Source organism: Durio zibethinus, chromosome 16 (assembly GCF_047325235.1).
Source record: "Durio zibethinus cultivar Kanyao isolate XHJ-2024 chromosome 16, ASM4732523v1, whole genome shotgun sequence".
NCBI lineage: Eukaryota > Viridiplantae > Streptophyta > Magnoliopsida > Malvales > Malvaceae > Durio > Durio zibethinus.
In genome coordinates this window covers 22,266,560-22,278,345 of record NC_143177.1, presented here as the reverse complement: position 1 = coordinate 22,278,345, position 11,786 = coordinate 22,266,560, and the positions used below count along the sequence as shown (strand labels likewise).

General features: G+C 30.3%; 1 protein-coding gene across 1 annotated transcript; it reads left to right on the top strand.

Annotated features, from left to right (window-relative positions):
• Window positions 1-9,509: 9,509 nt before the first annotated feature.
• On the top strand, window positions 9,510-11,047 carry LOC111298682 (protein SOB FIVE-LIKE 5-like). The gene is made up of 4 exons (XM_022893408.2): window positions 9,510-10,257; window positions 10,348-10,431; window positions 10,537-10,610; window positions 10,768-11,047. The coding sequence occupies exons 1-4, from the start codon at window positions 9,832-9,834 to the stop codon at window positions 10,775-10,777; spliced, it is 594 nt and encodes a 197-aa protein (XP_022749143.2). The 5' UTR covers window positions 9,510-9,831; the 3' UTR covers window positions 10,778-11,047.
• Window positions 11,048-11,786: the final 739 nt, after the last annotated feature.

Below are 11,786 nucleotides of genomic sequence, written 5' to 3'. Positions count from 1 at the left end.
TTGGATCCCACAATAATTAGAGAATAAATAAAAATTTGTAGCTATTAGATAATTCATTATCACGGTTAAAGCAGAAAATCTTTGTTTTGGCATTCCACAAAAAATAGAATAACTTTTCCAATTTTGTATGCATGATTGAGACAAAATCTTGGATAAAAGAAAAAAAAAAAAGAGAACAATTTAAAGGATGTACTGGATTTCTTTGGTGCTTTGGAGAGAGGAAGTTTTTTTCAGACTTTAAAAACTGTCCCTTTATCATTGTCCATGAATATCTACTGGGATGCTTTAGTAGCGTGGTGGAAAGGATTCCATTGCATAAAATGCATCTGTGGCGCAGTGCGAATCCCCTGCCGTGCTGCAAAGGATCCCTAAGTAAAATTAAAAACTCCATTGCAAAGCATGCAAAATTTGATCTTTGCACGTTGATTGAAAATAAATTGATGAAGAATTATTGGCATTAGATATAGCGTTATTTCCACTTTTCAGGTTAAATTCCGTCATTTCAAAAAACTCGGATCATATATATATTATATTCAGAAAATTAAGAAAGCGAGGTACAAGATAGCGAATCACATTGGAAAGGCAAGAGTCAATGCGGAAAAGACATTGCATTAAACAACGAAATAGTGACTTGAAAATAACTAAACATGATTTTAAAATTGTATGGAATCATCAGTGAGGTGTGCAAGGGATGCATGGCTTTAAATACTTTTGATATTTTCTGGTGAGTGGCGACCCCATTTAGCAACCTCCAAAGTGTTTACTGCATTTTAATGTCGGTTATCTGTCATAGGCCAAAAATCACATTACAAAGTCCCCATAGACAAGGGAAATAGTACGAATATTCAAACGAACAGTTTCCTGTCATTACAGCTGGGGGTATCCCAGGTAGCTAGAAGTTAATTGAATTATCAGTTTGGTCTAAATTACATGAAAATGCCTTCAGCCTCTTGATTTAGTGGCAAAGAAACCTTAAAAAAATTATAAAGACTTGGGTTCAAACAAAGCCATCCCCTTCTCCCATCCCCTTCTCTTTTTCATTGGCAAGCTGTAGAAGGGATAATGTAGAATAAGAAAAGAGAAAATAATTTGGCTTTGATGTAACACATAACTGTAGCTTAAGACTTGGCATCGGGGTTTAGTCAACACTTGAATATTCACATAATAATGGAAATAATTGAGTCTGATCATATTCTGTATCAGATGTCAGCTGTATGATCGGTTCCACGGGTACAGAACCAGCAAGACAATTCAACAGAAAAAAAAAATACAAACAATTAGACTGTAGGGCAAGTGTTGGAATTTGAGTTATTGGGCAATTACATGTATGTATAATCTATGAACATGGTTTCTGCTTCAATTGTTCTCATCAACCTCGATTCTGAGCGGTAAAAACCAGCAATGCCTCCAAAAGATCACAGTATAAACAGAATACTTTTGCACATAGGATGTTTATTTATTTTTCATCCTCATTCAACTTTTATTGTTCTTTCAAACATACATGGGAGTTCATAACATCAAGCCTTGGCATACCTGGTAGTGTTACTGAAGCTTTTTTCGCAACCCACGAGGAAAGGTTATAGTCTGAACTGTCCAATTGAGGAATCGTTCCATATCAATGTGTCATTCAGCCCCTGGAGGCCGACAGTGGCATCGAATTCCTCAGGGCACTGATCAGACCACTAGCATCAGTGTGAGGACTGAGGACGGAGCAGTGAGTGTGAACCTGGACAAGGTGGATCTATAGTAAAATATACCACTGATTGAACTCTAATATTGATTTCACTGGGATAAAACAAAGACGCTGTGACTTGGCGTAAATCATCCATGACAATTAAATTCTTTTTTTTCTCCAACAAATACAATAAGCTTTTTTTTTTTTTTAACTTGAGATTATAGGAATTTTAATTTTATCATTGAAATTATAAGTCTAATACTCTACTGGCACGCGGCTGATGGCAACAAGTTTTTTGTTTTCCTTTCTTCCATGGATTCATTTTACTAGGAAATGAGAAGATAATATGGGTTCTCGATAGAGATTAGTGATTTCGTGTGGGTTGGGTCCGTGAAGGCCGATGTTGGGTTTCATGGCCTTAAAAATCTTCTCCTATAATGTAGCCCATACATTAAACCCAAAACAGCAAGCCCAGTAATTTGCTGCTTGTTCGACCTAATTAACAACACGAACTCATAAAGAAGAAAAACGAACTTCCAATGCTAACCGAGGTTGATTGAGTCGATAAAAATTAAATATTTCGTTTTCAAAATTATATTTAATATTTGTTGTCTGTAATTATTTATATTAGATGATTTATAAATTTAACGTAAATTTTCACTAAAATTTATTGTCAAGGATGGATCTAAGATTTATATTCAATGATGACAAATATATTATTTTAACTACCAATAATTTTATATTTACATTATGAATCGTTATTTTACTTAATTTTTTATTAAAATTTTTCATACATTCATATATCTTTTAATATTATAAAAACTCATATTTAAGTATTTCTTTTACAATTAATGAGTTCTAAAACAAAAATTAAATAAAAAATTTAAATTTATTTCTAATAATTTTACTTATTTTTTTAATATTTTAGTGAGAATAAAATACAAAAATCATTAAAATTTTGAATATCTTCTAATAGTTAATTAATTTCCAGGATTCCACCGGGGGCAGCTGCCCCCACTTCCCCCAGCCTGGATCCGCCCCTGCTTATTGCATACCCTAATTTTAAAATGAGATAATTTCCTCTCATTTTAATTTCTATTTGAACAAAAAAAAAAATCCATGCTAAGTACTATGTTTTGGTAGCCTTTTAATTTATGTACCATTATTGCACGTGAAAGTTTAAAAATCAAAGTGATATAAACAAGTAGCCATGCAAGGCCTATGGCTCGTGGTTTGTCAATAAATTGCACAAGGTTGAAGGCTTGAAGTTTTTAAACACAGTTGTTGGATTACCCCACGCCAGGCGTAGCAGCCTTGTTATTTTCTACCATATACGATAATCGTATAGGAAACTATCTGGTTGGTAAAGACTAACGAGTGATGAACATAATAATTTAATAATAAAGTTAATATCTTGAATGGTTCTTAAATTATAATAAAATATTTAATATAGTATTTATATTTAAATTTTTTTAATGTGATATATGATTAAAAATTTATTAATTAAGATATTATTTAGAGGGATATTTATTCGTCACATATTATAATTTAAAATTAAATATATTAAAAATAAATATCATATTAATAAATAAATTTATAATTTAAATATTATATTAAAAATTTTAAAATTTAAATATTATATTAAATATTATATGATAATTTAAAAATTATTTGTAATATTAATTCTTTTAATAACATAATAAATTTATCGATTGAGTTAACATATTCTATTGACCCGAAATTTTGAGGATCGAAAATCTTATAATTCTTAAAATAAATTTCGAATACCAAAGAGAGTTAAAAAATGAGATTTGATTAAGACAAAAATGGTTACAATGTGATTGGAGCTTCGTAAAATCTTGCAATTATACTTGATTTTCTCCTCAAAATTTATAGCTGGTGGTAAGTGGTTGTTTGGCAGATAGAGACAAACAATGATAGAGACAAACAAAAATAGTTGGCAGAAATCAACCAGACATGCAGAAAATCTACCTAGTTAGCAATAAAAAATATCAAGTCAACAATCACATGCCTAAATATTAGCCGAGAATCTAAAAAATCTTAGTTGTTCATTCCTTGTAGTAAGTGGTTCCCAAGTCAAGACCATCTGATGCCAAAAATCAACTACCACGCTTGGAAGTAACTAGGAAGGGACTAACTTTCTTACTCCAAAATCCTAAAAATGTTGGTGTACCTGTGGCATGATCCTACGAAGCCACATACTTTACAAATACAAGTGTTCAACCGAATAAATCAATGATACTTTATAAACACTTTTTTATTAAATATTCTGAGTATTTACTAAATCAACCCTGAGAAATTAGAAAATAGCTTAACTCGTTTACCAGGGAGTAGATTGGAGAGGGAAGAAGGGAAAAATAGGAAGCATCACGTTCTAAAATGGCGCGTGGAAGAGAACAGGAAAGCATAAAGCCCTAAACCCCTAACCTAAAAGGAAAACCAAGTGGGGGCAGGCGCTAAATGATTGGACAGGCAAATTGCGCGACATCAACTTGGCAGCGTGAAGATGCTCCGCATGGACGGTGTCGGTGTGGGCCCCCGTACCCTATCCGTACGATTTCTTATTTGACAAGATTGCTACGTCACAACATTTCTTATGTGGAATTTTGACCACGGGGTTCCTTCCCCAGCTTTCGCACGTGTCTTACTCTCACTTTGGGCAAATTTTATATAAAATTTTTTATCTAAAATTTCCAAATTTTTTAAAAGTAATTTAATAAAATTTTTAATAAAAATTTGAAATTGATAGGTTAATAAAGTTTAATATAAAAATATTATTTATAATTTAAATTTGATATATATTTATTTAATAATAAAAATTTTATTAAAATTTTTACTAAAAATAACAATAAATATATATATATTAAAATAATATCATTCCGAAATAATTTCAAGGAGAGATATTAATATTTATTATTTATACAAAATGTCACCATTTCTGTGTTTTTATTTTTGAATTTGATTATTTAAATATTTTCCTTTCTAATAGATATCAACATCATAACATGATTTAAGCAACTCATGTAAAATTACGAGAAAAAAAAGGGGATTGTTTGAAATTTTTTATGCTACAATCTTACAATTATATTTCGTCGGATTAATAAAATTTTGCCATATAACCGAAACTATCAACTAATTGATTGCAATGAGAATCGGATCAAGGCATATCTATCTCATCAATTAATCATGAACCTAAAACATGTAATTTTTTTTTGTCAAAAATTCAAGGTTCGAATCATTTCTCTTTCTTTAAACTTTTTCATACATACAATAGAAGAAAACATTGCTTACAAGCATTTTGATCGACTAATAATAATCAAAGAGATGGTTATTTATTTATATCATTTTTAATTTTAAAAATAATTTTTATTTTCAATTTAAAATAATTAAATTTCAACGTAAATTTAGATAAATGTGTTATTGACCAGTAAATAAATTAGTGAAAGTTTTTATTATTTTTTAGGTAATGAAAATGATCTTTTCCCTTGAAACTCATATTCTTTTTTCTTGAAACTGAGGAAAAAAAACCCATAATAATGGTATCATAATATGGATCAAATGAAGATATTATGTACTAGTTAATAATTACGTGGTAAAACCTTTTGGTGAATAGGGTTGGAGTTAGTCGCGCCATGATAGGTGTAGCTCCAATAATGGGATGGTCCAACAAGAGGCAACCGTTGCTTCCTTTTACTACCTATGGTATGAGAAGTTCACTCATCTAAAACATACGACTCCAGATTTAAAAATAATAATAATAATAAAAAAAAACGACCCTAGGGACAGGAAAAAGGGCATTTAAATCCAGAGAAGGGAACCGGGGAACGAAATATTTTCCTTTTATACTGTATAGATCTGTCCTCGGATCATATTATTTATTCAGTTTGTGAATTTGATTTAACTTTGATAAGGTCCTAAATAAGATTTCTGAAGTCTAGGCTTGATCCAAAATATTATTATTTAATTTTAAAATATATTTAAGATATTAAAATATTAATATTTTAATACTTTTAAAAATTATTTTAATATATTTGACAATCTGCCAGATTATCAAATAGAAAGACATAACTTCAATTTGGGACAAAGCGGATTACGATTTTATCTCTAACTTAAGTTTCACCTGAGTACAGCGGCAAATAGTTTCAGGGGTTGATTGGAATTGGGTGCTCTGTAACCTGTCAACCCAAGTTGACTCAACTGTTATTCTAACGTTGGATCATGGGCCCAGTGCTACTGGAAGACCCGTGTGACCAGTTGTCGAAATTATGGCCCATATGAGCTGGATAGGACATATCCAATCTTTAATGCTTCAAACAATCAGTGGAGAGAGAGTGGTAAGACTGCAATTTTTCATCCTCCAGCCGATTAGATGATATAATACAAAAATAATATGAATAAATGATATAAAAATAATATAATTTAAAATTTTAAAAATTTTTTAATAAATTTAATAAAATAAAAAAATATATTTTATATTTTCGTATCGATATAAATTATAACATATAATTTTTATATAAAATATAATACGAATATAATATTTTATATGATACGGTGATTCAAATTGCAAGATTTAATCAAAACTTAATTGATGTAGGTAGAGAGTACGACCGACTTGAAATTGTATTTTTATTGATGGGATTATTGAAAACTGAGTGATCCAATAGGGAAAAATATTGCACATGGGTTTTGAAAGTTTTAACCTCCATTTTCTTTGGTGAACCATGTGCTCTCTGGCCATGGACTAGATTTCTAGAGAATTTTCCGACCTTTTTGCTAGGGTTAGGGTCTTTTCCAGCCTTCTCCCCTTGTAAAGAAATCTTATCAACATGGTTTGTTGCCATTATGCTAGCAGAGGCAAGTAAACAATAATAAACTCCTAGGCGGATTTATTTATACGTTGAAGTAGGGTGTTTATGCACACCTTTAAAAATTAAAAAATTAAAAAATTTTAATGAAAATTTTTTAAAAATATCCTTAAAATCTTTTTCTGAACATCGTTTTTATTAATAAAATTAATAAATTTGTCAATAATTTTTTACCTATATTATAAGTTGACATCTTTGAAAACAATCTTGAATATACAACTAATAAACTCTATTGAAAATTGGCCAAAAAAAAAAAAAAACCTCTATGGAAGAACGACAAATTATTGGAAGCATATCATTGACAACACCTATCATTATAATAATGATAAAGACATTATTGACTATTACTATCCTTTATGTGATGTAGTGTATCGTGCTGTGTTTGGCCTTTATTTGGCAATCACATGTGCACAAATTAAAATGGCTTAGGGTTAAGGATGAATATATATAGTATTAGCCATTCTATTGTTCATTTTAAACACATGGATTTTTACTTAATTAAGATATTTAATTCACAAAGATTAATCAATTCATTTATCTCTTTAAATTAGATGGTCTGAGTTAATGATATTTTTTTGTTCTTTCAAAAGCGAGATATTATTAAATGTTATTAAATCAAATGTTATTATGTTTGTAAGAGATATTCTTGTTTTTCTCTTAACTTTCTATAATATCAAAAAAATATATAGACGAATTTAGCATTATGCAGTTTCAAAGAAAAAAAAACCTCAACTTTCAACAAAAAGGGGTCGTATATTATGTAGATCACTATTAACATATTTGATTGAAAACTTTCATACACACACGCATATATATATTAACATGACAAGCATAAATGAAAAATGTTATATGACTGTTCAAATGTTCTAATCGGGCGAAATCTCCCTTCTACATTATTAATCGAGTACCAAAGAAGTGAAGAACCAAAGGGGAAAAAACCAAGTGTTGGAAATAGTACCTAAGATCCCAAGTGACAAATATAAATGAAGGATTAAAAGAGCAATTTAGGTTGAAGTTCGTGTACATGTGCACATGTGTGTGATATATTAAAGTTATTGATTTTTAATTTTTAACCAAAAGATCGAGAAAGATATATATATATATATATAAAATCTTGAGTATATTTATAAATATGCACATGCCAACATGTGTGTGCAATTTCTTAAAAATTGAAAAGCTAAGTAAGAGAAAAATATAGTTAAAAAAAAAAAGACAGAAATATGTTGATTTTACATTCGGTCTAATAGGAAGAAAATAAATAAGTAAAAAAATAGACATTTGTTATTTTATAATTCAACCATTCAGTAATTTTTTTCTAAGCACTTTGGAAAGGTGAGTGAGATACAGTATGGCATGTAGATGCATAAAACCCTAGAGTCAACTGCTGGGTAGGGTACCCACTTCTTGCCCCAAGAAATCCCGTCTCCCAACTTGTGCAGCCGTGCCTAAATTTTCTTCTTAACAAGTCTCTAAACATTTAACAAGAGTTAATATTTGGCACGTTATACATATATAAGCTATAATTAATTATATAATGATATCTTATTAATGAAAAAAATTAAAAATAATAAGATATTTAAAAATAAATATTAATAGATTTATTTAAATTTGGACTATATATATTGATTCTAAGGTAACTTTTTTATTTTTTATTTCATCTTTCAAAAAAAATTTTTTTGTTGTGGTTTTTACCCTAAGTAAAATGTGCTAAACACTGCAATGAAAAGAATTAAAAGTTGGAAAACGAAAGAAAAGTAATGATAAACAATTAGTACTTTTTTTGTCTCCAGATGCTGCATAATTTCTTCAAAAAAGATTTTGTACATCAACAGCTAAAATTAACTGCACAATGAACATGGCATACGTATTCTGAGGATCATATTAGGTCTCAATTTAAATATAAAATTATAAAAAATTATATATTTATTAAATGTGAGATAATATTATTTTAATAAATTCTTATAATATGTAACAGAGATAAAAAAACATTTATCACATGATAAATTTGAAAAAAATAATAAAAAAAACTCTAATACCATATTAAATATTTAATTTAAAATTAATTAACCATAAATAAATGAATTTAATTTAAATATAAAATTATAAAATATTAAATATTTATTAAATATAAGATAATATAAGATCCTTGCAAAATCCCAACTAAAAACAAAGCCTTATTGGTGATGTCAAAGCTAATGTCATCTCACCTAGAAAATGAAAAGCTCTAAAAATGCATGGAATAGATCAAAATTTTGAAATACTATATTACTGTATTATTATAATTATTTTAGAAGAATTTTTATATTATTAAAAAAGAGACATAGTTGTATTCTTTATAAATATTACTCTTTCGTTCCAATTTTTTTGTTAATTCTTTAAGATATCTCAAAATTATGTTTTTTTTAACATCTAAAATTCTTATATTTTTTATATTTTAAAATTTTTATATTAAAAATCATAAAATTTTAATTTTATAAAAAAATTAAAATTTAATATTAAATAAATTAAAGTTAAATTTTTTTTTAAACTTCATGAAAATAAATAACACTCAAATACATCCTTCTATTCAATCAAGAATCATTATTAATATTATCAAATTTTATTTTGAAAATTATTAATTCTGTCAATGAAAAAAATGTTCAATTTTTTTTATTTTTCTTGCCTCTTAATATCTAGGAATGTTTATAAACACCTTGTCATATCATATAGTCCGCCACTGCATATGAAGAAGAAAAAAAATTGAAAGAGAAGAGGGTTTTGAGACTATACTATTGCCCAAGGTAGAGCTGTCTATATACTGAGGAAGGGAAAATGGACGTGTGCCCGGTTTTGTTAATAGGGTACACAGTGCCTCTCTGTCTAGCATGTGAAGGGGTTGTGGCTCTCTCTCTCTCTCTGTCTTTCTCTTTCTTTCTTACATTACATGCACCCACTAGACCCACCCAACTGGCACTTTTGATTCATTCACATCGAGAGTCGAATGGGGGAGGATGAGGACAAAACTAGTCTAGGATTTGAGTCTGATTCTCTTTGTTCTTTCCCACTCCCTTTAGTTCTATCCTTCTTGATCCATCACCCAAGTATAGGGAAACATATCACTTCATCATCTACAGATTTACTGTTACCTGCCCTTTTTTTTTTTAGGTTTTGTTTTTTTGAAAGGAGAGCCCCCGGGGTGGGGGGACTTACTTCTTTTCTTGATAAAAAGGAGCCAGAGATTGAGGGATAAGGCATTCAGATTGGTGGGTTTTCTTTTGAGGAGAAAAAAAAATGAATGTCTTGGCCTCAGAATGTAGTAGTGGGTGTGAGTCTGGTTGGACTAATTACTTAGAACAGTCTTTTCTATCTACAAATCCTCCGCATAAAGGTCATGGTTTAAGGGATAGAAAGAGTGGCTTTTATGATGAACATAGAGAGAATAGAGGTAAAGAAGAGGTTGATGATGTTGTTGAAGAAGAAGAAGACCTTTCCATGGTTTCTGATGCATCTTCTGGGCCTCCACATTTCTATGAAGATAATGGTTACTTCAACCATGATAATCAATATCATCAGTATACCGCATCCAAAGGTGCTTCATTGAATAATAATGCTGGCAAAAGACACAGAAACAAGGAGTGTCGAAGACGCCGGGAAGATCAGGAACTGCCTTCTTTTCTTGATGATACAGCCAGCTCTCCTCTCATCAATTTCTCCAAGGTAGGTTCACCTCATTCATATCTTCTCTCAGTCATTCTCTTATTGTTAATGCTGTTAATTATAGCTTCTCGAATCTTGACAATTTTCCAGAATAATTTTGCACACACCAATAATCAAGCTTCAATGGAGAGTGTCTTTGATTGTTCCCAGGGGTTCTCTGCAACACACTTTCAGGTAGTTGCCTATTCTTAACCTCCAGTTCCAGGTTTTTCCTCTAACATTAACTTATATGTTGAAGCTTTTGATTGAAAAATGTTGATAACCATTGAATTATTGCAGGGAGGACCTGCATTCCAAGACCACTTTGGTTTTTTACAGTTTTCTCCATCTGGAAACCGGCTACAAAATAACCAGTTAAGTAACTTCCAATTGATTTCTTTTTTTTTTTTTTTTGCTTTAATTTCTAATAATGCACCACATATTTAAGAATTACAATGTTTTAAACCTTCAGCATTATTTTTCTCATTGTAGTTTGAAATATCACCTCATTGGAAGTTTCAAAATTGACAGGTCGTTTTAAGGAAAGAGAATGGACTGGGGATGGGATAAGGTGCATGGTTAAGTTTCTAAATATCAGCCTGCTCTTGCTGCTACTGGATCTGTGGCTCTAAAAAGAAATGGAAGAAGGCTTGCCAAAGTTAAAAAAAAAAAAAAGGAATCAGATCTCAAATGGGATCTTGTTACTTTCATTTTTCATTTCATTTCTTTTCCAAGTTTCCTTGTACCCACCAATGCAATGCGAAACAAACTGAGAGCAAAAGTTGGAAATAAATTTCATGCTTTCCCTGTCAACCTGAGAACAAACCAGCTGGGGCTTTGGGCGGCCTCTACGTGTAATTATGTCAGTCTTTTGTTTTTGATGGAGCCCCATGCTCTCTTTATATCTCTCAACTTGCAGTTTGATCACTTAAATTCAACTTAAATACAAAAATACTCCAATATAAATAATTAAATTAACTGCTATCAAACAATAGTTCATTTTCCCCACATTGAGTAGTACTGTAGCTTTAGGACAATGACCTCACTTCAGCAAAGCAAAACTAATAGTGAGATTTTATACAGAAACCTGTTTGGAAAGGTTCAGATTTGTGTATCCTTTGCTTTAGATATGGATGTTCCCACTGCAATGAAAGTATAAGCTTTCATTATGTTTCCTAATCTTTTGACATTCCTCTCATCTTGTCTCTATCATCCACGGTTTAGTCTCATGCTTCTTGTAATAAATTATGCTTCCTACTAATCTTTTAGAAGATGCGAAAACTACTTCCTGTCCACAATTTCAAGCCATAAAAGATAAGCGATCAAGAAACCAAGCCTGTCGGCTGTTGCATGCATGTGCAGGCGAAAATAGATGCTGGTTTACTCTTCAGTCTTTTTTGTATGATAAAATTTGAACCTAAAACCGACACCATTTATTAACTTCAATTCCAAGGACAAGTTATTGTGCAATTGAACTAGAACTATTCTTTTCAACAATAGAGGACAAATGGGTGTGTCATCCACCTAACTTTGGGAGCTATTCAAATAGA